Raw genomic sequence first — 21,485 nt, forward strand, 5'->3', positions numbered from 1 at the left:
CTCCTAGAAACGTGGCTTGAAAGTGGCCGGATACTGATTAAAGCGTGGACGCAGTGCAGCATTCGACTTTTCAAACTTCTCTCCTGAATTACCAAGGATCACACCATCGGCCATTTTGCCGGGATGATCCTTAACATTAGAACGATTCCCATCGGCCTCGGCCACATCGATGATCCTGGGATTCTTGCGGTATCTATACCACCAATACTCAAAGACCAGCGTGACGCAGGCCATGCCAATGCCCACAAAGATTACAATGAAGACGCCACCAATGTTCTGGATGGATATGCCATCCGATTGATCCTCCGGCTTCTCGCACTTGGCCTGAGCTTCATCGTTCTTCCACCATTTCTCCTTGAGCTTCTCCAATTGTCGTTTGTTGAGCAAGGTTAGGATTCTTTAAATATGTATGAGTTAAGGATATATAACAGAATGTATTAGGGCTTAACATACGCATTATTGAACTGATCCTTGAGATGGGAGCCTTGCTGAACGGCGATTGCGTAAGGTTTCCGGGAGAACTCCTCACCCACCACTTGAAGATCGCAGTTGGTCAACTGCAGATATCGTATATCGGTGGCATCGCCCAGGAAAGCAAATCCCGTGGCTGCCGTTGAGTTTCGGACCCGAGCCACAGCCTCATCGAGAGTGGCCGGCAGAGCAGCCTCCTGCATGGCCTGCCACATCTTGGTGTACTTGTCGCTCACCGGATAATCCCAAACGGCCAGCTTGGAGCGCTCCAGCGGAGTTAGCGAGTCGTTCAGCGACAGATCCTTCCAAATCTCGTAAAACATCTGCTCTATATTGGCCATGCGTTCAAAATAAGTCATTGCCGACGAGCCGTTCAATGGAGCATATAGGATCTTGTACTGCTTGGCCAGGTCATCCAAACTTTCAACGGGCGTATCCAAACGTGAGACAGTCAAAAAGGCAGCCAAATTGGCCGTGTAGGAGGCAATTATGATGAAACTTGCGTTGGAAAGAATTAATTATTGAAACTTAGATATAATTAAAGAACCTTAAAATAGAAAACTCACCCGAATAACCACCAAGTGGCGGCCACCAGGCGTCCAGAGAGATTCTTTGGAGCTTCACCACCACCTTGCGGTGTCAAAGAAGTCATGCAGAACCAAAGGCATTCCTTGAGATTGAACTCCCGCTTCTCCTCATCGTCCTTGTACTTCTCGCGGTTATTCTGATAACTATATGGACTCCAGCGATCGAAGACCCACATGAGAAAGCTGGTGAAGAAGTAGGCAGCCAGGATACAAAGCCACACATTCGTCTCCAAAACGGTGAGGAACTTGAATAGCGAACTGGGGGAACTGGGTCGCTGCATCATGATGGTGATCCCCACCAGATCGTAATATGGAACCGTAAAGTCAATGACTATCTCCCGTTCGGCCATCACCGACATGCTACCAAGGCCAATATCCGCCTGCTTATCGATTAGCTTCTTCACAATGCCATTCCACTCGCCTTTCTCGTCCATGTTGCCAAATTTTCCGTCCTCCACTTCTTGGATGATGTAATCGAAATGGACAATATCAGCAATCTCGTTGATAAGATCTATGCAGTATCCTTTGTAGCCTTTCGGTGCCGTCTCATCGCGCATAATAAACGGGGCTTGCTGTAAAGTAAAATAGAATATTTTAATATTTAACATATGTATTATTGTCTTAAATAAAGATGTTTAAAACCAATCTTCTAATTAAAGTTAATTTGTTTGTTAGCTTGTGACTAAAACAACACCCATTCTGTATTTACTAAAAGAATTTTTTTAACTTTATTATGATCTTTATATTAGGAAAAATTATTTACAAAATTGCTGTTATTAGAGTGGAAACTGAAACTGCCCCCAAAAGTGTGTAACATATTGACACTGCTATAAGACTTTTAAATTTAAAGTCCAAGAAGCTCAAAGCAAGCTGAAAAATTATGTTTGCCAATAAAGAATTTGGATCTATCTGTAAGATCATAAAGCTAAATCGATATTAAACCTTCTCCACAATTTAAGCCACACTTTTTGACCAATAACCATAAAACTAGTTCAACCTTTCCGGCTAAAGCATTGCAGTACTCTTAATAACTCCGTTCTAAGCCAACATTTTGTCCATTTTGACCCACCACTACTGTATAGATGCGGTACACCGTGTCCGCTGTCAGATTCCTCATCTGTTCCTCATCCTTGACCATAAGGGGTGAGTCCAGACCGGCTGCCCAGGTGCCAATCGATTTGCTGTTCACTGAACTGCCACCACGAATCTGTAGCACGTTTATATCCATTTCGAATTTCATGTAGCTATAGCCATTGAAGGGCTGCCTGGGTTGCGTGACAAGATCGAAGGTTCCGTACGATGTCGGCTCGCTAATCTATGAAACGAAAACAAAAGCGGTGAAGTGACTAACAACCATAATTTGTTCAACAAATAGGAAGACCCACCCACCTTGGTGAAGTATTCCCGAAGATCCACGTTCCGCGGTGGTGTGTTGCCGCCTTGGAAATCGTCACAATTTAGGTATTCCATATCCTTTGGCCACGCACCCGATTGTAGCATTTCTCTGCAGCAATAAATAAATAAGTACTCGAGAAGGATATAAATATAATTCACTTTCACTCACTTAATGGTGAGGAAACTGCGGAGTGCCAGATCAAAGTAAAATGCCGAAGCCAACTGGGGCTCCTCCATAAGGTTATATGTGGTTCTTAGCAATCCCAAGCGATCCCGATATTGCGTATACGCCATGGGTTTCAGGAACATGATGGTCGCGTTATCCCGCTGACTGCTAATCTCCCCTTCGTTCTGAGTAATTGCGTGCCATGCGAAATTGCGCTCGAAATACGCCGGCTTCACGGATTCCAATACCATTCGAATCGATTGCAGATTGCCCAAAATAAAAAAGTTATTAATGTCCAGATTCCGAAGCTTTTCGATTTGCTCCTCGCGTTCGCGATTTCCATCCTTGGCTATTGCGGTGATCACATGACGAGTTTGGATGTTTTGCAGCAGGGACTTGTACTTGTGGTCCATTACAAAGGTTTCGTCGTAAAGGATGGCAGCTGGTCAAGATATATAATTAAATCTCTGGCAGGAAACTAAACAAAACTAAATACAGTGCAACGTGCAAAATTTTAACATTAAAAAATTATTAATTTTAGAAGTTCTAGTGTTTTCAAAGTGTGTTTTCAAAAATTCATGATTTAAGAGCAACCAATTAATCAATATTATTATTGTAATCTGCTTACCATTCGTGATGTTTAAATGCCTCACTATACTTCGTATAACTTCGGGAATAATATCTGCCGGGGGCATAACCTGCAGTAAATACTTTTGCTTCGCCTCATCCAAATCACGCCACTGCCTCAAGTCACCCTCCTGACCATATGAGGCACTAATGGTGGGCAAACCTAGGGCCTGAGTGAAACTCTTAACCGTTTCCGAGGCTATTCCGGATTTAGTGGTGTCCAGGATTAAATGGGGCGTCTGTTTCTTTTCGATACTTGTCGCATACTTATTGCAAACTAGGGGGAAATAGGTCAGAAAAGAATCCAGGAACATGCTAAACCAGAACTCACTGGCTTCCAGCAGCACCTTCGCATCCGATTTGTTGGCCTCTATGGAATCCATCTGCACCGAGAGTCCATATCGGATGTTCTTCTTCAAATAGGAAAGCACCACATCCACCGCCTTGGCCGCCGGTTCATTATCCACCTCGTTGATAAACACTATCCCAAAGGATAAGGTTGGTTGGGTGAAAATGCATTGACAAAAAGCATTACGTGGCATTGCGTTTATTTATTTGCCCTAGAACTCATTATGACTGGCACCACCCAATTAATCTACCCACCAATATCTTTCCCAGTACTTTTTACCTAATTAGTTTACTTAATCTGTACTGAGCGAAAAATATTGGTCCTTAGAATTGTAGAAAAGTTTTCAGCTTTTAACATAATAAAATAATTCAAATAATTACGCATCAATTACAATCTCTTAAAAATTCTTTTAGTTTTTTGTATGATGCGTCCCTATTATTTAGTAAAACCCTAACCTGTTGACTAACAAGACTAAGAAAATTTGAAAGATAATGAAAATAATAGAATATTTTTGATTGTCCTGATAGTCCAAAACTAGAACCCATTTCCACATTGATCGAATCTTAACTTACAGACATTGATATTTTGAGTAGTTTGCGCAGCGCTTTCCCAGCTCAAAGCGCTTAAAAGCCATAAAAATCCAACCAGCCACACATTTTTAAAAGTTTTTAGTCCCACCAAAATCATTTTAATAGCACATAGGTGTTTCGGTTCGGGATTTCAGGAGCTGACAAGTGACCGCACGGTACGAACAATAAAATACGACTGTGAGGGAAATTACGCTTTTAAAAAAGGATACAACCTACAGTGTTACGGACAATTTCACTTTCAACACCGACAATGTGTGGACACATGGGTGTTACCTAGGTGATAATCAATTTGGTAGGTAATCGCCCACAAGCCCACATCGCCGTCACCCCAAATCCAAATATGAACACAAATCCTCGTTCGATTTGTTCGTGCTGGAACTCTGTTGTTAATTGGAGGCGGTTACGGAAAGAGGAGTGGGTTAGTGTGAGAGTTATTATGAGGTTTTGAAGAGCTTATTATATTGTCACATCAACATGAAATTATTATTGGAAATGGTTGAGGAGAAACACTACAAATGGGGTTACGATGGGTTATAGATTTTCATTTACAAATTGATAAATAAAACCAATATATAAAAAAAAACTGAAAACTTTCAATAGTAATCAAAAAAGATTTATATCTCCCTTCGCTTTAGATTAGTTTCTGACTCACACTATTAATTTAATCAAACCTAGACAAATCACACAGATAAGGTTTAATCAACAATTGCCTATTAAAAAACCAAGAACAAAAACAGTTGACGAAAGTACAAAATTATTTTTATTTTTGATTAAATATACATTAAATGAACTTTACGCCCGACATAATTTCTAGTGTAGAGGATGCACCCTACGAGCAAAAATTAAAGAAAAAACGCCGCCTAAAATAAACATCTAAACGATTATGCAGCAGTTGCGCGAGCCGCATTTCAGATATAGCCACTCTATATATATTTAGTCATGCCCGATGCGAATGGGGCGTTGTGTTGGTGGCGGTGTCGACTAGCGAACATTGTCATTATGCGTAGACCTAGAGTTATCTTTAACTTACACAGTTCACGATGGTTAGATAGGTAGATGATACGTACATTACACAGATCGAATTATATATAGCTAAAGCCTACGTTGCGTGTATATAAGCATAAATCTCACAAGTTCCAGTCATCGGGCCCCGACTCCTGGCGTATCACGGGCGGGGTGAGCGGAGCTCTCGGTGCCCCGGGCACAGGAGTGGGCACTAGGGGTGCGGACCCACGCAGCGAGCTCCCGTAATAAGGCGGTGGCCGGTGGCTATTGATGCTCGGCGAGTTGGAGCTGTGCGTGGACGAGGCGGAGGAGTCGCGCACCCGACCCGCATCGAAAACGGGCGCCTGGGCGTAGCGATGCGGCTGTCCCATCTGCGGTGTCTGTGACCGCGAATGGGAGCGATCCCGTCGCATTAGCTGCTCCTGCTGCAGTCGCTGCTGCTGCACATATTGCTGCTTGCGCTGCTTTAGCAGCTGCTCATCCCGCTGGAGCAGTCGTTGGCGCTGCTGCAGCTCATATTGCTGCCGCTGCATGGCACTCAGCCGGTTGGCCTTGCTCCACGGATTGCCGCCAAAGCACAGGTTCGATATGAAGACCACCGGCGAGAAGAGACGCAGCGAGATCTCACTAGGCGGAAGTCAAATTTTTAGTTATTTATATTTATAGCTAAAGTACAGATGGGCTTCTCTAAATCGAATTATGGTAGCCTTGAAGAAAAGGGGAGGATTAGATTTCACTTAGGCTAAATATATAGTCGAAGTGAAGAACAAAATAGAAAATAGGTTGAAGTTGAAAGATGTACACTTATTTTAGGAATTGATAAATTTGATTTAGTGAAGCTGGACTGTATTACCAAACCAAAAACACTTACGTGGTGTCCACAATGGGCTTCGCCTCATTGCCGCTGAGTATAAACAAGGGGAAGAAGATGGAGAAGATACAGCTGCTGACGATCACCGAGCTGGAGAGGTTCGTTAGTACGGTGAGCGGTATGCCGAAGCCGAAGAAGTAGGGCCAATTTTTCTCAATATAGGTGAGCCGTCGGTGCAGCTCCCAGCCCATGTTAAACCACTTGTACTCGAAGGAGTACAGTGAATAGAGCAGGCACAAGTGAACGAAGCACAGCGAGGAGCCCACATACTTGACGGGCACCAGATTAACCAGCATGCTCTGCACCAGGAACAGCATCTGCACCACCATGCTAAACAGGAAGTCGGCCACTAGTTTGCTGATCCCGGGGATTAGCTGCGGACGACCCTTCCTTACGCGATAGGCGGCATTGGCAATGTCCGCGAACCACAAAGAGCTCACAATCTTGGAGAGCATGAAGATGGGCAGCACCCACATCATGCCGAAGAGCAGTGACAGGATGGGATGCAGCCAGCCCCAGACAACGGGCAGGGTCTCCGACTGGGCTCCGTAGAAGATGGTCAGGCAGAACTTGAGCGTGGGCAGAAGGGCGGACTCGAACAGGACGATGCTCAGCCAGGTGAAACCACCATTGAGCATGCAGCACTTGAACAGCTTCTTGGCGATCTTCTTTTCCCTGTGACGAAGGTAATAAATCAAGTGCGCAATAAATATACGTATATAGAGATTAGTCAGCCTTTGTGTTATTTACCCCTGGGGCTGCTGCTCCTGGGCGGCGGGCTTCTTGCCCAGGATCTTCTCCAGGGTCCGCTCGTCGGCATTCTCTTCGGCCTGCTTGGCGTACTCCTCCCGGATCATGGCAGCCGCGGAACTGGGCACTGGTGATGGAGATCTCCTGGCCCGCTCGTAACGATCCTTGTCCGTGCGACGCAGCTGGTGGCGGTGCTCCTGCTCGGCATTCTGGCGGTTCACCTCGTCGTCGATGTGCAGGACCAATGTCATGCCACGTATGCTGTCCCAAAGGCCGTACAGAATGCCCAGGGTGATGTTCTGCGGTTGTACAACGCATTTAAAAATGAGCCATTGTTTGATTTCAGCGGGGGGATTCGATTCTCACCTTTATCGCCGCCATCTCGCGTGGACAGACCTTAGTTCCTGTTCGGGGGCATTACGAAATGGACATGCAAGCATACGAAACGTGTTTAGCTACTCGAGAGCGTATCAAAATGTGGCAGTGGGTCTTTGAATAAATTTGCGTTGTGCGAGACGAAGACAACATCGTTGGATTTTCAGGCGCCTTTACACTGCACAAAATACAGAGTGCCTAGTGATTCGGCAGGGTTTGCCCATCTAGGACTTTCACTTACATACTTTTCGCTATGCCAGTACTTCCTGATCGAATTGCGATCGCGCAGACCTAAAAACCATTGAACTTTGTGCTGAATTTAATAATAATAATAGTTGTTTTGCTTCGTGTAATACCACACGGTTGCCACCTGATGCGCAAATGGCGTTTATCAACACTCGATCAGTGATGCGTGGGCGGTTAGTGTTGTCAACTATCGATAGTCGAAAATGTGTTAATATTTGTATTTACCGTTATTTTAACTGTTTTGAATATGAAATTATGGGCATGGAATTAATTTTTGATGTTAAAAAAACGGAAGCTAATACAATGAATCTTAGCGTTTATCTATTGCTATTTTAAGAACGCTCTTCAAAAATTCATGCGCGCTTTTTCTGACCGAGGAAAGTAGCAACTTGAATACCGTTACACCGATTTTTATGGCTATGCAATACATCGATAAGTGAAAAATGCCGTTACTTCCATCTCTACAGCTAAAGGTAAGGAAATCAGGTAAGACATTCCTCTCCTGCCCAGGGGACTGAAATAAACCGTAAGTCCTCAACTTGTTGAATATGGTGAAAAACAATCTGCTTGTTTCTTAGAAAAATGTATTTAAAATTAAATACTTTGAGAATTAATTAATACATTTTTGCTCAGCTTCTAAGCCCGCAACAATCGCGATTTAAAAAAATCGAACATAAATAATGCAAAATAAGACCGTGGACTAGTGATTAATTAGTGTGTGACGTTACTTCATGTCTGCGATAACGGGGTATTTGGTTATTAATCCCTTTTTGTCGACGAACGGCGTTTACATATGCATATTTATTGACATGTGTGTATGTATCGGAATACGCTTGAGCTGTTTTCAATACGCAAATAACGTAATAAAACCTTAAATCAGGTGTCAACTCAAAGTTAAGGCCGCAACACACTGCATGCGCTTAATTGATTACCCATTTACCGTTAGTCAACAAATGGTCGACAAGATCTGTCATGTTTATCTAGCAAACACATACAAACACACACCCACCCGTGACATTTACCTTTTTTGCTTGTGTGTGGGTGCGTGGAAAATGTACTGCGTGGAATGCAATTTTCAATCTTGGCTTTTTATTGCAGATTAACCGTAACATCCCCCCTTCCAACCTTCCTGTATTCATTCGTCTGTGTGGGAATAATCAATACTGCACACATACTGAGACAACAGCAACAACAACGACAACAACGAATAATGGTGTGGTCTAGTGATAAGCAACAACAGTAGGGCCACAGCCCGGCCCCACCCCCCGCCACCGACCACCTCCCACCGCCAACCAAGGAGCAGGAATTTCAATAAAAGGAGCAACAAAAAGCAATTACCATCACACAACTCAAATTTCCTGTCATTCCTTCTTCTTCCTGACGGCACATAAAGTGGAAGAAATGTCACGCGAGGAACGCAAACCCATCGTGGACACCTCGAACAGCAGCAGCTGCAGCAGCGGCGATGATGAAGTGCATCCTGTGGTGCGACGTCGCAGTACCCGGGACACGGAACTCGCCGGTCCGCAAAAGGATACAGGATGTTGCGATCCTTCGAGCACACCGCACCGATTCCTGGCCCTGCTCTTCATGTGTCTTTTGGGATTTGGTGAGTAATGCTATGATTGGGTATATTAAACCATTACATTTTAAAATTCAAAGTTTTAACATAGACTTTTACATTTGTTAATTAGAAATATTTCTTTAAGATTGGATATAGTAGTAGTATCTATAGTATAGATTCTATACCATCGATTTTTTAAAACCTAAATGAAAATTTTCAAAAAAAAATTATATGTTCGTTTTTGAAAAAAATTGTGTCTGTCTCTTTTGAAATTAATATTAGGTTTTAAATTTGTTCAACCTTTTTTTATTATATGTTATTAATCCACAATACTTTTAAATACTTTTTTAACTGAAATACTCAAAAATTTCACTCAAAACTTTTCCGGCTATATGAATTGAGCTTAATTTAAACCAACCCTTTACATAGGTTCCTACTTCTGCTATGATAATCCCGGCGCATTGCAGGACGTGTTCCAAAAGGAGCTGGACCTCAGCTCCACTGAGTTCACGCTCATCTACTCCATCTACTCGTGGCCAAACATCGTGCTCTGCTTTGTGGGCGGCTTTCTCATCGACCGGGTGTTCGGGATCCGTCTGGGCACCATTATCTACATGCTGATCGTGCTTGTTGGCCAACTGATCTTTGCCACGGGCGGAGTGCTGGGTCACTTCTGGTTGATGATAGTGGGACGATTTGTATTCGGAATCGGGGCTGAGTCGCTGGCTGTGGCCCAAAACAGCTATGCGGTGCTGTGGTTTAAGGGCAAGGAGCTAAACATGGTCTTCGGACTGCAGTTGTCGGTGGCTCGTTTCGGCAGCACCGTGAACTTTTGGATAATGCAACCCCTATATGGCTACGTCTCGAAATCCTACTCTGGCTACAAAGGTCTGGGAGTGGCCCTGTTCCTGGCCTCTTCCACATGTGTGATGTCGCTGATCTGCACCTTGATTCTAGGTATGATATCTTTTACAATATCTTTTTTAAATATGCTTACAATATATGTATGTACATAGAATAGCAGATAATGTTTGACATACATACATATATTTTTAACGTATTTCCTACTTTTAACCATTTTTTTTAGGTTGGATGGACAAGCGTGCAGAGCGTATTCTCAAGCGTAATAATAACCCCGGCGGGGAAATAGCCAAATTAAGCGACATAGTCACCTTCAAGCTGGACTTTTGGATGGTGTCTGTGGTCTGCGTGGCGTACTATGTGGCCATATTTCCCTTTGTGGCTTTGGGACAGGCCTTCTTTATGAGCAATTTCCACATGACAGCGGATGAGGCGAACACGGTCAACTCGATTGTCTACCTGATCTCTGCTATAGCATCGCCTCTATTTGGTTTTATAATTGACAAAGTCGGAAGGAATGTAACCTGGGTGTTTTGCGCAACCATCTCCACGCTGGTGGCGCACTTTCTGCTGACCTTCACCCACTGGGATCCGTACATAGGAATGACCATCATGGGCCTGTCTTATTCCATGTTGGCTGCTAGTTTGTGGCCTCTGGTCTCGTTGATTGTACCCGAGTATCAGTTGGGCACGGCATATGGCTTGTAAGTTCTCTAATCTACTGACCTTTGAGATCGATTTAAGTATTTAATTCTACCTATTCCAGCTGTCAGTCTGTGCAGAATCTGGGATTGGCGGTGGTCACCATTGCGGCGGGTATTATTGTGGATAGCAGCGGTGGAAGTCACTTTTGGCTGCAGATCTTCTTTATGGTCTTTCTGCTGAGTAAGATTAAGCTTTCATATCCTAAGTTTAGTTATCAACCTTGTAATCTTTTTTAGTCTCCCTTCTGGCCACCTGCGCTATTTGGGCCTACAACCGGAAACACCAGGGCAACTTAAATATGTCACCTGCCCAGCGGGCCACATATCACACCTCGATGTACGTGAATATTGAGTCGAGTTGAGCATGCTATTGATGTCTTGATGTTGTGCACTAAACCCATATCTGATGACACACCTCCACATCAGACTCCCCTGACTAATTAACATTCTCTTTCTAAATGTATTTGCTTTGTGTACATGCCAAAAGCGCGATGCAGTGCCCCTTCGTGAATCGACGGCCTTTATTGGGCAACTAAGTGCGCTATATCGATTATTATCTGTTACTAACCAATAACCAATTGTGATGTTAGCGCCATCTCTTCATACTTGACTTGTTATGCAACACGGAACACTTTGCTAACCGCACAATCGTCGTGATCGTTCGATTGGTTAAACTCCTAGCCAATATTCTATGATACATATCAAGCCGTAAACTATTGTTATATTTATTGTTTCGTTGTATATGTTGAATAAATTTATGCAAATGTACATTCACCAAATTATTTTAAGAAACCGATATGTATTGGGGAAAAAGTTGGTAGATGTGAAAGATGCAATGTTTGTTCTTGATTCCATTTTATTTTCCTTGCAAATATCTTTTTGAAGAATATATTTGTATTTGTACAAAATAAATAAAATAAATTAACTAAAGCATAAACAGAAATTCAAAGAATTTTGGTGTGGTTTTCGTTTTGTTACATTTCCACTTGAATTTAACAAAAATAATATAAAAATTTCTATGATGCATAGACTAGAGAAAACAAAATACAATTTCAAATCTTGAAAAATGATATTCAGAGCAAGTCACAAAAGAATTATAAAATAATATTAAACACATAGACGAATTAATACATTTCCTTTTCCATTTTGAGAATTATTTGGTTGGGAGAAACAAAGTTGCGGAAGGATGAGAAACAAATTTCAAACTAAAAATGTGTCATTCTCTATTGAGTTACTAAAAATGCATTCCATTTAATATTGGCCATTAAAGTTAGGGCCGCTTCGTAACGACTGTTTCGAGCCTTTTCAGTTAGCTGCATTTTGTTAATTAGTAAATATTGGGAAGTACGATTCCCATTTCGCTTGAACTTAACTAAGAGCTTCGTTGAATTTTCTAGTTATTTTGAAAGTTTTGATTTTTGTCGTTGGTAATTTCTAGGGTTAGTTTAGCATTGAGTTGCTTGATTTTTCAATATTTTTTTGGTCGTTTTTGTTTTTGCGATTGTTAGATGAGGCTAGGGCCAAAATCATTGAAGGATAGTCTAGCTCTGTCTGAGCTGAGCTCTTCACCCCGGACATTGATAATGTATGCGTATTATCTATATTGTCAGTTTGGGCCACTCAATTGGGTGGGTTATTCATCCAGAGTCTCGATTTCATCAGCTGCCACAATATCTCGCTTGCCGGCAGTCTTAATGCTAGCCAGATATTTATCACCATCGAAGCGCTGGCTCTCATCCTGGAGATCCTGTTGTCAAACAAAAAACAATTTTATAGTAGATGGCAAAAGGTTACTGCTTGTCAATAATAGGGTCGAGCTTACCTTGGACAAACATATGTACTTATGCAACAGATTAGCCTAAATAAGCCATTTAGTGTGGTTTGGTGAGCGTGCTTTGGATGAGTTAGCAGTTCAATGTTATGGTTTTTCGGTGGTTATACACAAATTTGAATGTATGCAGTGTCAGTTAAACCCAGCCAAGCTTTGTTTCGGACTTTGAAAGCCCTAATGTTTATTAGATTTTTTTATAAATCGTATTGAATATGTGTGTTGGGGGATAAAACGCTTAAAACTAAGTTTGTTACAGTTGTTATAAGTCTTATTAAAACGTTAATTACAGCTTTGTAAATGTTGGTGTGAATTCGAGAATGTTTGTTAGTGGTTATACGGTTCGAACCGCGTTTAAAGTTTAACTCTAGCGAAGACTTAATCTGTTTCACAGCCAAAACACAGATTCTCCCTATAGATACATTTTAATTTCAATGCATTAGATGTATTGTTACGTCTAAGACTAGCGAATAATTTCACTTGGTAATTGGTTTGGTTTCGTTGGTATGTCTTTTGCTTTATGACTATATGATAATGATAATGACTTTTATTCGATTCATTATCTATCAGATTTTTCATGCTGTATTTTTATTACAGTTGATAAGCTTTATGGTATAAAGTAAAAAATGAAAAAAACAATAATACTGTTTTAAGATGATTAGAAAAGAAAAATATTGCATATCTGTGGACAAGATTAAATAATATTCGATACGTATTCCGGCTACGTAATACGAAAAATTGAAATAAGAGTTAAAAAAAGCTTGGTTATTATTTGATTCTGATTCAGAGGTCATTGAAAATTCATCGTCCTCGCTGTAGCGTTGGAAAATAGCTTTCACTTGGGATGTTTGATAGCTTCCCTGATGTTGATGACCAGGGCGATTCTTTCCATGGTGGCCAAATGATCCACCCACGGTATTTGTTATAATTTGCAATTGCTTGTTGTACAGGTTCCGATCGGACATGGCCGATGGCTTGGGAAGGCGACGGGTTTCGCGATCGACGATGAGCCCTTTTGATTGCTTGTTAGTGGCGGTTATGGGATTGTCTGCTGCTGCCTCAACAGCAGCGATTCCAACGTTGGTGCTGATGATGTTGGTGGTTGGGGTGGAGGTTATTACATTTATTGCTTTGGGCGCAGTCGGAGTTCTTGTTACGGATGAGTTAGGTGCAGTGGTGAAGGTGATGGAGTCGGGTAAGTTCGAAGAGTAAGCTATATAGTCGACTGGGCCATCGAAAGGCGGAATTACCTTGTTGCGCAGAATCGAGGGCGTTGTCTCCTGCATCTTTTGCCAGTCGGTGGGCAAGGCCCAGGCGTGAGGACTCATCGAGTAGTAGATCAAGTGCTCAATATCGTAAGAGACGCGTGCTGTAATAATAATAACGGTTTTAAATGAAATTAAATATGTATTTTATCGAAATAATTGAAGAAATTATGTATTCTTACATGCATTGGTCTTCAAAGGATTAAGGCCTGCCAGCTCGTCAATATCGATCTTCTCGCGAGCTCCTTTGGTCTCCGGGGTGGACTCCTTGCGCGAAAAGTGGCTGCGCCGCGACCTGGCCAATCCATTTTGATTGTTAGCTGATGATCCTCCATTGCTGGGCTCTGAAAACACCTCGTCGTCGCCCTCGCCATTGTTGTTGACTGCAGAGGAGGCGACGTAATTAAGTCCTATGCCGCTGTCCGTTCCAGGCAGCAAAAAATTCGGCGGCCCGGCGCCAGGAAGAGGAGTTGACGGTGTGGTCACTGGGCTTACCAGAGAAGTGCCATCGAAGGCGGCACCAGCCTCAATGGAGGCCAGAAACTCCGAGCTGCTAAAATAGTCATCGAGCACTAGCTTGGCCACCTGAAAAATTGAGAGGATTACTGGATTGGCTACAATAGTTAAACTTATGCAATTCTAATTCTGAACCAGTGCTTAAAATTGTAGATTTAAGCATAATTGCGTAAGTATAATTGCGTATAAATTAAGAGTTGGTAGATTTTTACAATGTCAAAAGAACGGCAGAATTTACATAATGTCGTGAGTTCATGTATATCACCACTTACTCGCACTAGTTCGCAGCAGTCGCCTGTGATCTTGATCAGGTGCTGACCCACGTTGACCGTGAACTTGTATTCACCTACGGAAGCATCGTTTGTGGAATATGAGTGCATTAGCAGCTGCTGATTGGGACGCAAGACTTTACCGGCAGCGGCTGTCGCCTGAGCATGTGCCGCTGCTGCTGCTGCGGCGGCTACTGCGGCGACCTGCTGCTGCTGCTGATGCGTCTGGTGGAGCACCTGCTGCTGCTGCGTGTGGTGGTGCACCTGCTGCGAGATCTGCTGCGCGGCAGCGGTGGCGGTCATGAAGTTCTGCGCCGAGTTGAAGCTCAGCCGGTTGGCCAAACTGCTGCCGCCCGGAGTGCGCGGCTGCACGATGGCGTCGTCCGAGTTGGACGAGTTCAGCGAGGAGCAGGATCCTCCGGCAGCGGGGGCGGGCTCCAACCGCACCGGCGAGGCGTTCCGGCGAATGGTGTCCTCCATCAGTTGTTTGGCGTAGCTATCGTAACAAGAAACCATAATTAAATAAAAGCGTCTTGGTGAAATTGCAAATTATAGATTTGAGGCCGTCAACTTTACAACTTTTTTTTAATATTGAATATTAAGTAAACTATGCTTCAAAAATCATGTATTTAAGAATACAACTGTGAAAGAATTACAAATTAAAAATATTTGAAAAGAGGGTAAAGATAAAAATAACAAAAAAAAAAAACACCTTTCAATAAACGTCAGTAAAACAAAATATGCTTGGCAGCCCCATCTATAAATTGGTTTTGTTGAACTACATTACTCACTTAATTTTATCCTCGGCTGGACCAGTAATCTGTACCAAACGCTCCTTGGCGCCCGGATTGACTAACAGAAATAGGGTCATTAATTAATTGTTATATAGGTGAATTGTTTAAAATACCTAGATATGATTTGTGATTCAATTACCAACACAATTTAAACAACAAAATGGTTATTTATAACATGAACATAAAATGGCATAAAGATAAAATGTAATGGTAGTGTCTTAGTCGATATTTTTGAGAGTAAATCGGTTCATTTAAGAAATTTTGTGGGACATGCGATCTTGTTTTTTTTTTTTAGTAAATGTGGGTGTACACGCCACCAAACAATTTAATGCAGTAAGCGTGCCAAATGAAATGCGGGTGCAGTGAGGAGAATTCAAAACCAGCTTTCCTGGGTGTTACCTCTTTGAAACGATATTATGGTTTCGCTAAGTTCCTCGATCATGTGCACGCGTCGCCCCTTGATGCCCATGACTTTGTGGCCACGGGATTAGTGGAATACATTTTCAAGTTCATATTCAAAAATCAGAGTTCGAGGACACTGCTCAGCCAGAGATACTCACCTTTTCCAGAGTCAGCGTTGCGAATCACGACCTCGTCCTTGCAGTACGTCTTGCCGGGGATCTTAGTCGGCTTTGGGAACTTGCCAGAATTGCGGATGACCTCACCGGGCGGCAGCAGCATGTGCTGCTGGTTGGGTGAGCCCACGGCCGCAATGGCCGCAGCTTGGGCGGCGGCGGCTGCAGATGCCGCATTGAAGACGGCGGCAGCGGCGGCTCCGACGTTAACACCGCCAACACCACCGCTGATGCCAAATGTGGGGGAGGTGCTGAAAGGCTGCACGCCGGCATCGTACTGATATTCCGGAGGCAGCTGAAAGAAAGAATAGGGTATTAGAGACCATTTCAGGATAATGTTTAACCTAGTTGTTCTAAATAAACTGCAATGTATTAATGTGTATTGTAAACTTATTCTATACTATTCAGATATTTTGTCAAGGCATATAAGAGTGATACCCATCACATACCCAAAAAACAATAATTTAACCCAAAAAATATATTCTTAGTAGGCCATATGAATTCTTTACCTACGGAACTAAAAAAGTCACAAGGCACAAAGAAATTAAAATTCCAAAAAGTCAATAACCCTAAACCTTTCACAACGAGTTTAAAACAAAGAATAGAAAAACTTTAAAAAAAATGTGATAATTACTTCACTACTGTTTGCTAATTTCCCAAAATGAGACAATTAACGCGATAAAGAGTAAATTATAAAAGCTACAAATTGATTGATTGATTGGTTTCTCTGTGGCACACTTACCTCCACGTTGGAGATCTGCTGCTTGGACTTGTAGTACGCGATTGTGTCGTCATTGTCCCAGCTCTTGGCGCGCAGCTCGATCAGCTCGAGGAGCTTGAGGCGCGTCGTTATGTTCAGCCGTTCGTCCTGCGAAGCGTTGCGGAAAACGACAAAGGCCCGGTCCAGCGTATCCTTGGACACCGCCTCCAGTTGCGGTCCGTGCACCCGGAGGTTATGCAGCAACAGCGTGATCGACTCCGGCGTGGTGTTGCACGACTGCAGTCCCACGGTGACATTGTCTATCAGCTGGATGAGCTCCTCGATCACCAGGTAGCTGTTCTTCAGCGACGATCGCGACTGTGTCTTAAGTGGGCGCGGCGCCTCGATGTTTTTCACGGCGCGTCCCAGATGTGTGTGGGCCATTTTCGGGATTCGTTGGATTCGATAATGTCTATCAGTGATGTCTAAAGGTTGTCCTGCCTGTCGTCCGGTTGCGCTGAGTTCAGCTATAAGGTCTGTTTACTTGTTCGTTCGTTTGAATGTTGTTGAAGAATTGGTGAAAAAGAAATCGTAGAAGCGTTTTTCCGCACCTCCCCCTGAAAGATTTAAATAAAAAATATTCAATATTTGGTCTAGTTAAAAAAGGCTTAGAATAGGTAAAAAGATATCACAAATTTGTTTTATAGTTATAGAATTACAAAGTTCTTATTAGGGAGCAAATCTTTATAAAACCTTCCACTTTAGTCCAATTAGACTCATAACTGGTATAATTGGATAATTTCAACGGTGGAGTTGAATTATGTGTAGAAGTAGTAGGATAAGAAGATTGGCCTCATTTCTGGCTGAATCTTGAGAATTGCGACGCAAAGCTCTCATATGTATATCTTTGGCCTTAACGAATGTGCACGTTTGATAAGCGGCTATAACTGATAACACCCAGATTTATCTATAGTTTGGTGGCCAATTAACCCATTGGAGCCGCGCGACTTTTGACAGTCAATCGAGGCAGAATTCCAAAAACGAAATAAATAATGAATGAAAATTGTTTGCATAAATGGGAACAACAAACGGGCGACCATTTGTGCGGTTAATGGTTGTTGTTTCAGTCCGACTTTCGCTCCATGCGAACACATTTTTTTAAATATCACTTACAACCGCTACAGCAACAACAAATACAGAAAATAAAACAGCTAACAGAAATATTACAAAAAAATGAAATTGTCCGTGGGAGGGAAGAGGAGCAAGAGAGAGGGCGCGAGAGAGAGGGACGATCGCTCTATTGAATCATATGTCGAGAATAGCAACAACAAGAATGGCCGCTGTCGACGTCGACGCAGGCAGCGTAGTCGGCGCCCCTAGGGCGTTGAACAAAAAAGTAGTTAAAATCGGGGATAGCATTTTAATATTTATCAATTAAGTTCGCTTTTGGCAAAGAACACTCGGCGAAATTGAGTAATATTTTGGTCCCAATATGTGAAATTGGGCAAACTACGCGTTTCACTGACGACCGACTTTGCACTCTCGTTCGAGTTCTTAGATTTTAACAGCTGATTCCATTTCGCGGGATTAGACAATTGCGAGTTCTGCTCGAAACGCTCACTTTGATGTTGTATTTTCGAGCATAATTTCAATTAAAATGCAAAAGCTTACCAAAAACCAAAATCTCTGCGACTGCGACTAAAATCGTTTTGATGCTGCCACCGTGCCACAAAAAGCCATTCAACTAGGGGCGTTGCCACATTGTCGTAGGCGTTCATTTCTAGGGATGCGCCGCAGCTATCGGCCTAGGCAAGCAGTTGAAGCAGTTTTAATAAGTAGACCTTATCCATTCTATTTGATTGTAACCTTTATTAATATACTTTTTTTTATAAATATTGCTGAAAAGAAGTGCTTTTAAAATAACTTTGTCACATATGCTAAAACTTCAGATCGTCAGGGAAATTAACATCTTGCATTTGGGTGTTCTTCCTATTGAAAAGATATATATCAATTTAAGATTACAGTTTTAAGCTTTAAGTATAAAAATAAAACAATTAATTACTAAATAATTAATTATTTGTTTATATAGACCTAACATATTGTAAGGAAAACTCCCGTTAAAATTAAATATCGATAGCAAACATTGTCTTTACCCTCAATCACTGGGTAAATTCAGTTTTTCTGCCATCTCCAACTGTGTAAAACGAATTCAAGAAAAAAATAGAATATTCATATTTTTCTTTGAATTTGAGGCCGCTGCACGACTATGTCTGAAAACGAGGCCGTGGAGGCGGCACCAGCAGATTCTACGGTATCCACTGAAGAATCCAGCAAGGATGAGACACCGACGAAGCCGCTGCAAATGTCGTTTGCAGATTGGAAAAAGTGCAAGGAGGCGCTGAAACCGGATTCGAAAGGCGGACCACAGCGCAGCAACAACAATAGTGCTGCCAATAACAATAATAATAATAACAATAACAACAATGGACGTAAACAATGGTTGCCGAATGACAACAGAAACTTCCAAGGAGGCGGAGGACCAAGGAACGACTACCAGGACAGAAATAACTATCCGCCTCTAAGCAGACCCCCGCCGCTGCCAATGCAGCTGATGAACATGGGATTTGGGGGCAACTTTGGGCCGGGTCCCTGCGGTCCACCAATGGGAGGTCACTCCATGGGTCCTGGGGGACCAATGGGCTTTGGAAGACCACCTGGTGGCCCCGGGCCCAGACGCAACCAGAACCAGCGACCACTGCAACCGCCTCCGTTCTGGGAGGATATGATGTCGCCGCAACACCGACCACCACCCATCCAACCGCCCATGCCAAAATGCCCCAGCCTGTGGAACCTCGTGCCTAAGGAGCGCAGCCAGCAGCGAAACAATCAACAGAATAACAAAAAATTCAAGCCGAATAGTCGCGGAACCAACGTCAAAGATTCTAAGCTAATGCCTCCACCGCCGCCGCCGCCAAGCGATGGCAACAATTCGCAGTCGAACGGAGAAGCCCAACCCTCTAAGAAGCCCAAGCGGAGCGGCACCTTTGTCCAGGTCAACGGTCAGTGGATACAGAAGCCAGAGGCACCACCGCCGCTGGAAGATGCGCCACCTGGTACAAAGGAGGAGCGCCAACGCCAGTGGAAGGAGTACCGCATGGCCATGAAGCCGTTCAAGAATCGCGAGTTTCACAACTGGAAGCGAACGGTGCAACGTTTGGGCAAGCTGCCGCGTGACCAACTAGACGAACAGCAGCTAGAGCGTCTTGAAAAGGCCGAGGAGTACATAGGCGCCCACAAGGCCATGCTGACGGTGAAGCACGCGGAGCGTTGGGTGCAGCAGGATAGCAAGAACGAAAAGGGTCAGCTGTATGTGCGCAAGTCGCCGAACGTTGGCTCCTGGGACATGCCCAAGGAGAAGCCACCGAATGGCTGTCAATCGATGCACGATTTCAAGAAGCAACAGATGCAGAAATTCTTCGGTACTGGGCGTGCCATTAAGGGCGGTGCGGATCTCTCGGTCATTGGACAGTTGGCGCCACCGCCGCCACCTCCTGACTCGACGCCGCAAGCTAACAACTACTGGCCCAGTGGGTCAGCCATCAACACGGGCTCCAACTCCAATCCCTCTTTCTTCAGCCACTACAGCAACAGCTTCGTCAAGGGTGGAACTATGCTGCCTCCCTAGGACTGATCCCGGAAATTAACCCAAGATGTGGGTTTTAACCGCTTTCCATTTGCATGGCACCTGCAACAAATATACACACTTACGTTTCAAGGGCAGCAGTTTCTTCTACAACTTTGATCGACGGACATCGGTATTTGTATTCAGATAAATGTAACAAAATCAATTTGACACCCAGATTCAACTAGACTTCTAAGGCTATTTCTTGGGCTTACGACTGCGACGCTGGGATTCGTCCAGGGGCGGAAGGCCTAGGATTTGGCGACGCTCCCGCTTGCCACGCAGAATGGCTTCCTTGAATAAATTGCAGTACAGCTCTACTGCTGCTGGGGAGTCATCGTTGCCGGGAACTGGGTAGGTAATCAAATTGGGATTGCAATTGCTGTCCACAACTCCAATCGTGGGAATGGCCATCTTGGCAGCATCGCGCACGGCCGTGTGCTGGGCCATCACGTTGTTTTGCGTGTTCAGGAAAATGCAGAGATCGGGTAGCCGGGTGACTGCGTCGAATTGTACATTGGCATTGGTAAAAATGCCACCGCGCCAGAAGCGTGTGTGTGAGAATTCCCCGGCTTCCTGGGCTTTCTGCTCGACGATGTGCGAGTTCATGGCGTTGCGATTGAAGAATAGGATAATACCATCTCGGAAAGCGATGTGGGCGGCAAAGTTGAGGGCATCGCGCAGATGGGAAGCCGTCTTGTCCAGATCAAAGATCAGATGACCAAGCCGACTGCCGAACAAATACGGACGCATGCGGTCGTCCAGGGAGCCCTCCTTGTGGCCATAATGCACCCGGGCGTTGAAGAGATCGCGCACGGTGAACAGGTTGTGTACCTGGAAGTAGTCTGGATGCTTCAGTATCCGTTGTTCGACCAGTGCAAAGTCTTCTGGCTCCGTTTCAACAGATTGCTCTGGTTGTGTGCTCTGCAGCCGTCGCGGCAGACCGCACATCTGGCCAAAACGGGGCACTATCAAGGGGAAATCTTTATACTTTCTTTTTTATCTTGGTTTTTATTGAATACTTACGGTTTGTAAACGATTTTCTCAACATTTCGGAGTAGCTCGTGTTTTCATAACCTATGTTCTTCCTCTTCTCCCTGGTTTGGGGGAACAGCTGTTTTCCAGTGCTAAGTAGCGGTGCCATTAAAAGCGGGTTACAATTACACAGAAAAAATTATATCATATATGTAATTAATAAGTAATTTTATGAAATTAAGACAAGCAATAAATATTGTGAATACAAAAATAAATATTGTTATTAACAATTAAATTTTTCTTTTATATAGAAAAGAGTT

At 43.5% G+C, this 21,485-nt stretch overlaps 6 protein-coding genes across 14 annotated transcripts; 2 read left to right on the plus strand and 4 right to left on the minus strand.

The window, feature by feature from the left end:
* Positions 1–3: 3 nt before the first annotated feature.
* On the minus strand, positions 4–4,702 carry LOC108037230 (ionotropic receptor 25a). Its single transcript, XM_017113756.2, has 9 exons — positions 4,168–4,702; positions 3,578–3,727; positions 3,248–3,523; positions 2,623–3,061; positions 2,448–2,562; positions 2,128–2,373; positions 1,038–1,630; positions 454–969; positions 4–397 (listed from the first exon to the last, which is right to left on the minus strand). The coding sequence occupies exons 1-9, from the start codon at positions 4,280–4,282 to the stop codon at positions 4–6; spliced, it is 2,844 nt and encodes a 947-aa protein (XP_016969245.2). The 5' UTR covers positions 4,283–4,702.
* Positions 4,703–4,922: 220 nt separating this feature from the next.
* LOC108037228 (etoposide-induced protein 2.4) lies at positions 4,923–7,568 on the minus strand. Of its 3 annotated transcripts, none has more exons than XM_017113754.2 (5): positions 7,432–7,568; positions 7,178–7,215; positions 6,812–7,110; positions 6,062–6,736; positions 4,923–5,817 (listed from the first exon to the last, which is right to left on the minus strand). In XM_017113754.2, the coding sequence occupies exons 2-5, from the start codon at positions 7,190–7,192 to the stop codon at positions 5,313–5,315; spliced, it is 1,494 nt and encodes a 497-aa protein (XP_016969243.1). In that variant the 5' UTR covers positions 7,193–7,215; positions 7,432–7,568; the 3' UTR covers positions 4,923–5,312. The 3 variants fall into 3 exon arrangements, with proteins under 3 accessions (XP_016969243.1, XP_016969242.1, XP_016969241.1); XM_017113753.2 differs by having other exon boundaries at positions 7,428–7,568; XM_017113752.2 differs by having other exon boundaries at positions 7,178–7,568.
* Positions 7,569–7,929: 361 nt separating this feature from the next.
* LOC108037229 (major facilitator superfamily domain-containing protein 1) lies at positions 7,930–11,329 on the plus strand. Its single transcript, XM_017113755.2, has 6 exons — positions 7,930–7,958; positions 8,531–9,041; positions 9,426–9,953; positions 10,084–10,561; positions 10,624–10,742; positions 10,799–11,329. Exons 2-6 carry the CDS (start codon positions 8,834–8,836, stop codon positions 10,921–10,923), a joined length of 1,458 nt encoding a protein of 485 aa, XP_016969244.1. The 5' UTR covers positions 7,930–7,958; positions 8,531–8,833; the 3' UTR covers positions 10,924–11,329.
* An 835-nt stretch (positions 11,330–12,164) lies between these two features.
* LOC108037224 (eukaryotic translation initiation factor 4E-binding protein Mextli) lies at positions 12,165–18,253 on the minus strand. Of its 7 annotated transcripts, XM_017113747.2 has the most exons (10): positions 18,180–18,253; positions 16,551–17,125; positions 15,794–16,103; positions 15,633–15,704; positions 15,231–15,291; positions 14,583–14,935; positions 14,443–14,516; positions 13,837–14,239; positions 13,640–13,758; positions 12,165–12,308 (listed from the first exon to the last, which is right to left on the minus strand). In XM_017113747.2, exons 2-10 carry the CDS (start codon positions 16,950–16,952, stop codon positions 12,195–12,197), a joined length of 1,908 nt encoding a protein of 635 aa, XP_016969236.2. In that variant the 5' UTR covers positions 16,953–17,125; positions 18,180–18,253; the 3' UTR covers positions 12,165–12,194. The 7 variants fall into 7 exon arrangements, with proteins under 7 accessions (XP_016969236.2, XP_044315593.1, XP_044315595.1 ...); XM_044459658.1 differs by having other exon boundaries at positions 14,443–14,935; XM_044459656.1 differs by lacking the exon at positions 12,165–12,308 and having other exon boundaries at positions 12,544–13,758.
* A 413-nt stretch (positions 18,254–18,666) lies between these two features.
* Positions 18,667–20,369, plus strand: LOC108037225 (sporozoite surface protein 2). Its single transcript, XM_017113748.2, has one exon. The coding sequence runs from the start codon at positions 18,775–18,777 to the stop codon at positions 20,191–20,193; it is 1,419 nt and encodes a 472-aa protein (XP_016969237.1). The 5' UTR covers positions 18,667–18,774; the 3' UTR covers positions 20,194–20,369.
* Positions 20,278–21,312, minus strand: LOC108037226 (28S ribosomal protein S2, mitochondrial). Its single transcript, XM_017113749.2, has 2 exons — positions 21,217–21,312; positions 20,278–21,158 (listed from the first exon to the last, which is right to left on the minus strand). Exons 1-2 carry the CDS (start codon positions 21,239–21,241, stop codon positions 20,389–20,391), a joined length of 795 nt encoding a protein of 264 aa, XP_016969238.1. The 5' UTR covers positions 21,242–21,312; the 3' UTR covers positions 20,278–20,388.
* Positions 21,313–21,485: the final 173 nt, after the last annotated feature.

The sequence above is a fragment of the Drosophila rhopaloa genome, unplaced genomic scaffold (genome assembly GCF_018152115.1).
Source record: "Drosophila rhopaloa isolate 14029-0021.01 unplaced genomic scaffold, ASM1815211v1 contig_2, whole genome shotgun sequence".
In the NCBI taxonomy this organism is placed as follows: Eukaryota; Metazoa; Arthropoda; class Insecta; order Diptera; family Drosophilidae; genus Drosophila; species Drosophila rhopaloa.

Excerpts from the sequence above, each read along its gene's own strand:
- LOC108037230 (XM_017113756.2), bottom strand. The coding sequence starts at position 4,282 with ATGATTTTGGTGGGACTAAAAACTTTTAAAAATGTGTGGCTGGTTGGA. Across the intron at positions 3,728-4,167 it reads TACTCAAAATATCAATGTCT|TGTTTATCAACGAGGTGGAT; the intron begins GTAAGTTAAGAT and ends CCTTTGGGATAG. Across the intron at positions 398-453 it reads AAGGATCAGTTCAATAATGC|AATCCTAACCTTGCTCAACA; the intron begins GTATGTTAAGCC and ends ACATATTTAAAG.
- LOC108037228 (XM_017113754.2), bottom strand. Across the intron at positions 6,737-6,811 it reads CAGGAGCAGCAGCCCCAGGG|GGAAAAGAAGATCGCCAAGA; the intron begins GTAAATAACACA and ends CCTTCGTCACAG. Across the intron at positions 5,818-6,061 it reads AAGCCCATTGTGGACACCAC|TGAGATCTCGCTGCGTCTCT; the intron begins GTAAGTGTTTTT and ends ACTTCCGCCTAG.
- LOC108037229 (XM_017113755.2), top strand. The coding sequence starts at position 8,834 with ATGTCACGCGAGGAACGCAAACCCATCGTGGACACCTCGAACAGCAGC. Across the intron at positions 9,954-10,083 it reads GATCTGCACCTTGATTCTAG|GTTGGATGGACAAGCGTGCA; the intron begins GTATGATATCTT and ends CATTTTTTTTAG. Across the intron at positions 10,743-10,798 it reads CTTTATGGTCTTTCTGCTGA|TCTCCCTTCTGGCCACCTGC; the intron begins GTAAGATTAAGC and ends AATCTTTTTTAG.
- LOC108037224 (XM_044459655.1), bottom strand. The coding sequence starts at position 16,952 with ATGGCCCACACACATCTGGGACGCGCCGTGAAAAACATCGAGGCGCCG. Across the intron at positions 15,292-15,632 it reads CATAATATCGTTTCAAAGAG|TCAATCCGGGCGCCAAGGAG; the intron begins GTAACACCCAGG and ends TATTTCTGTTAG. Across the intron at positions 14,240-14,442 it reads ACTGCTGCGAACTAGTGCGA|GTGGCCAAGCTAGTGCTCGA; the intron begins GTAAGTGGTGAT and ends TCAATTTTTCAG.
- LOC108037225 (XM_017113748.2), top strand. The coding sequence starts at position 18,775 with ATGTCTGAAAACGAGGCCGTGGAGGCGGCACCAGCAGATTCTACGGTA.
- LOC108037226 (XM_017113749.2), bottom strand. The coding sequence starts at position 21,241 with ATGTTGAGAAAATCGTTTACAAACC. Across the intron at positions 21,159-21,216 it reads GAGAAAATCGTTTACAAACC|TGCCCCGTTTTGGCCAGATG; the intron begins GTAAGTATTCAA and ends TCCCCTTGATAG.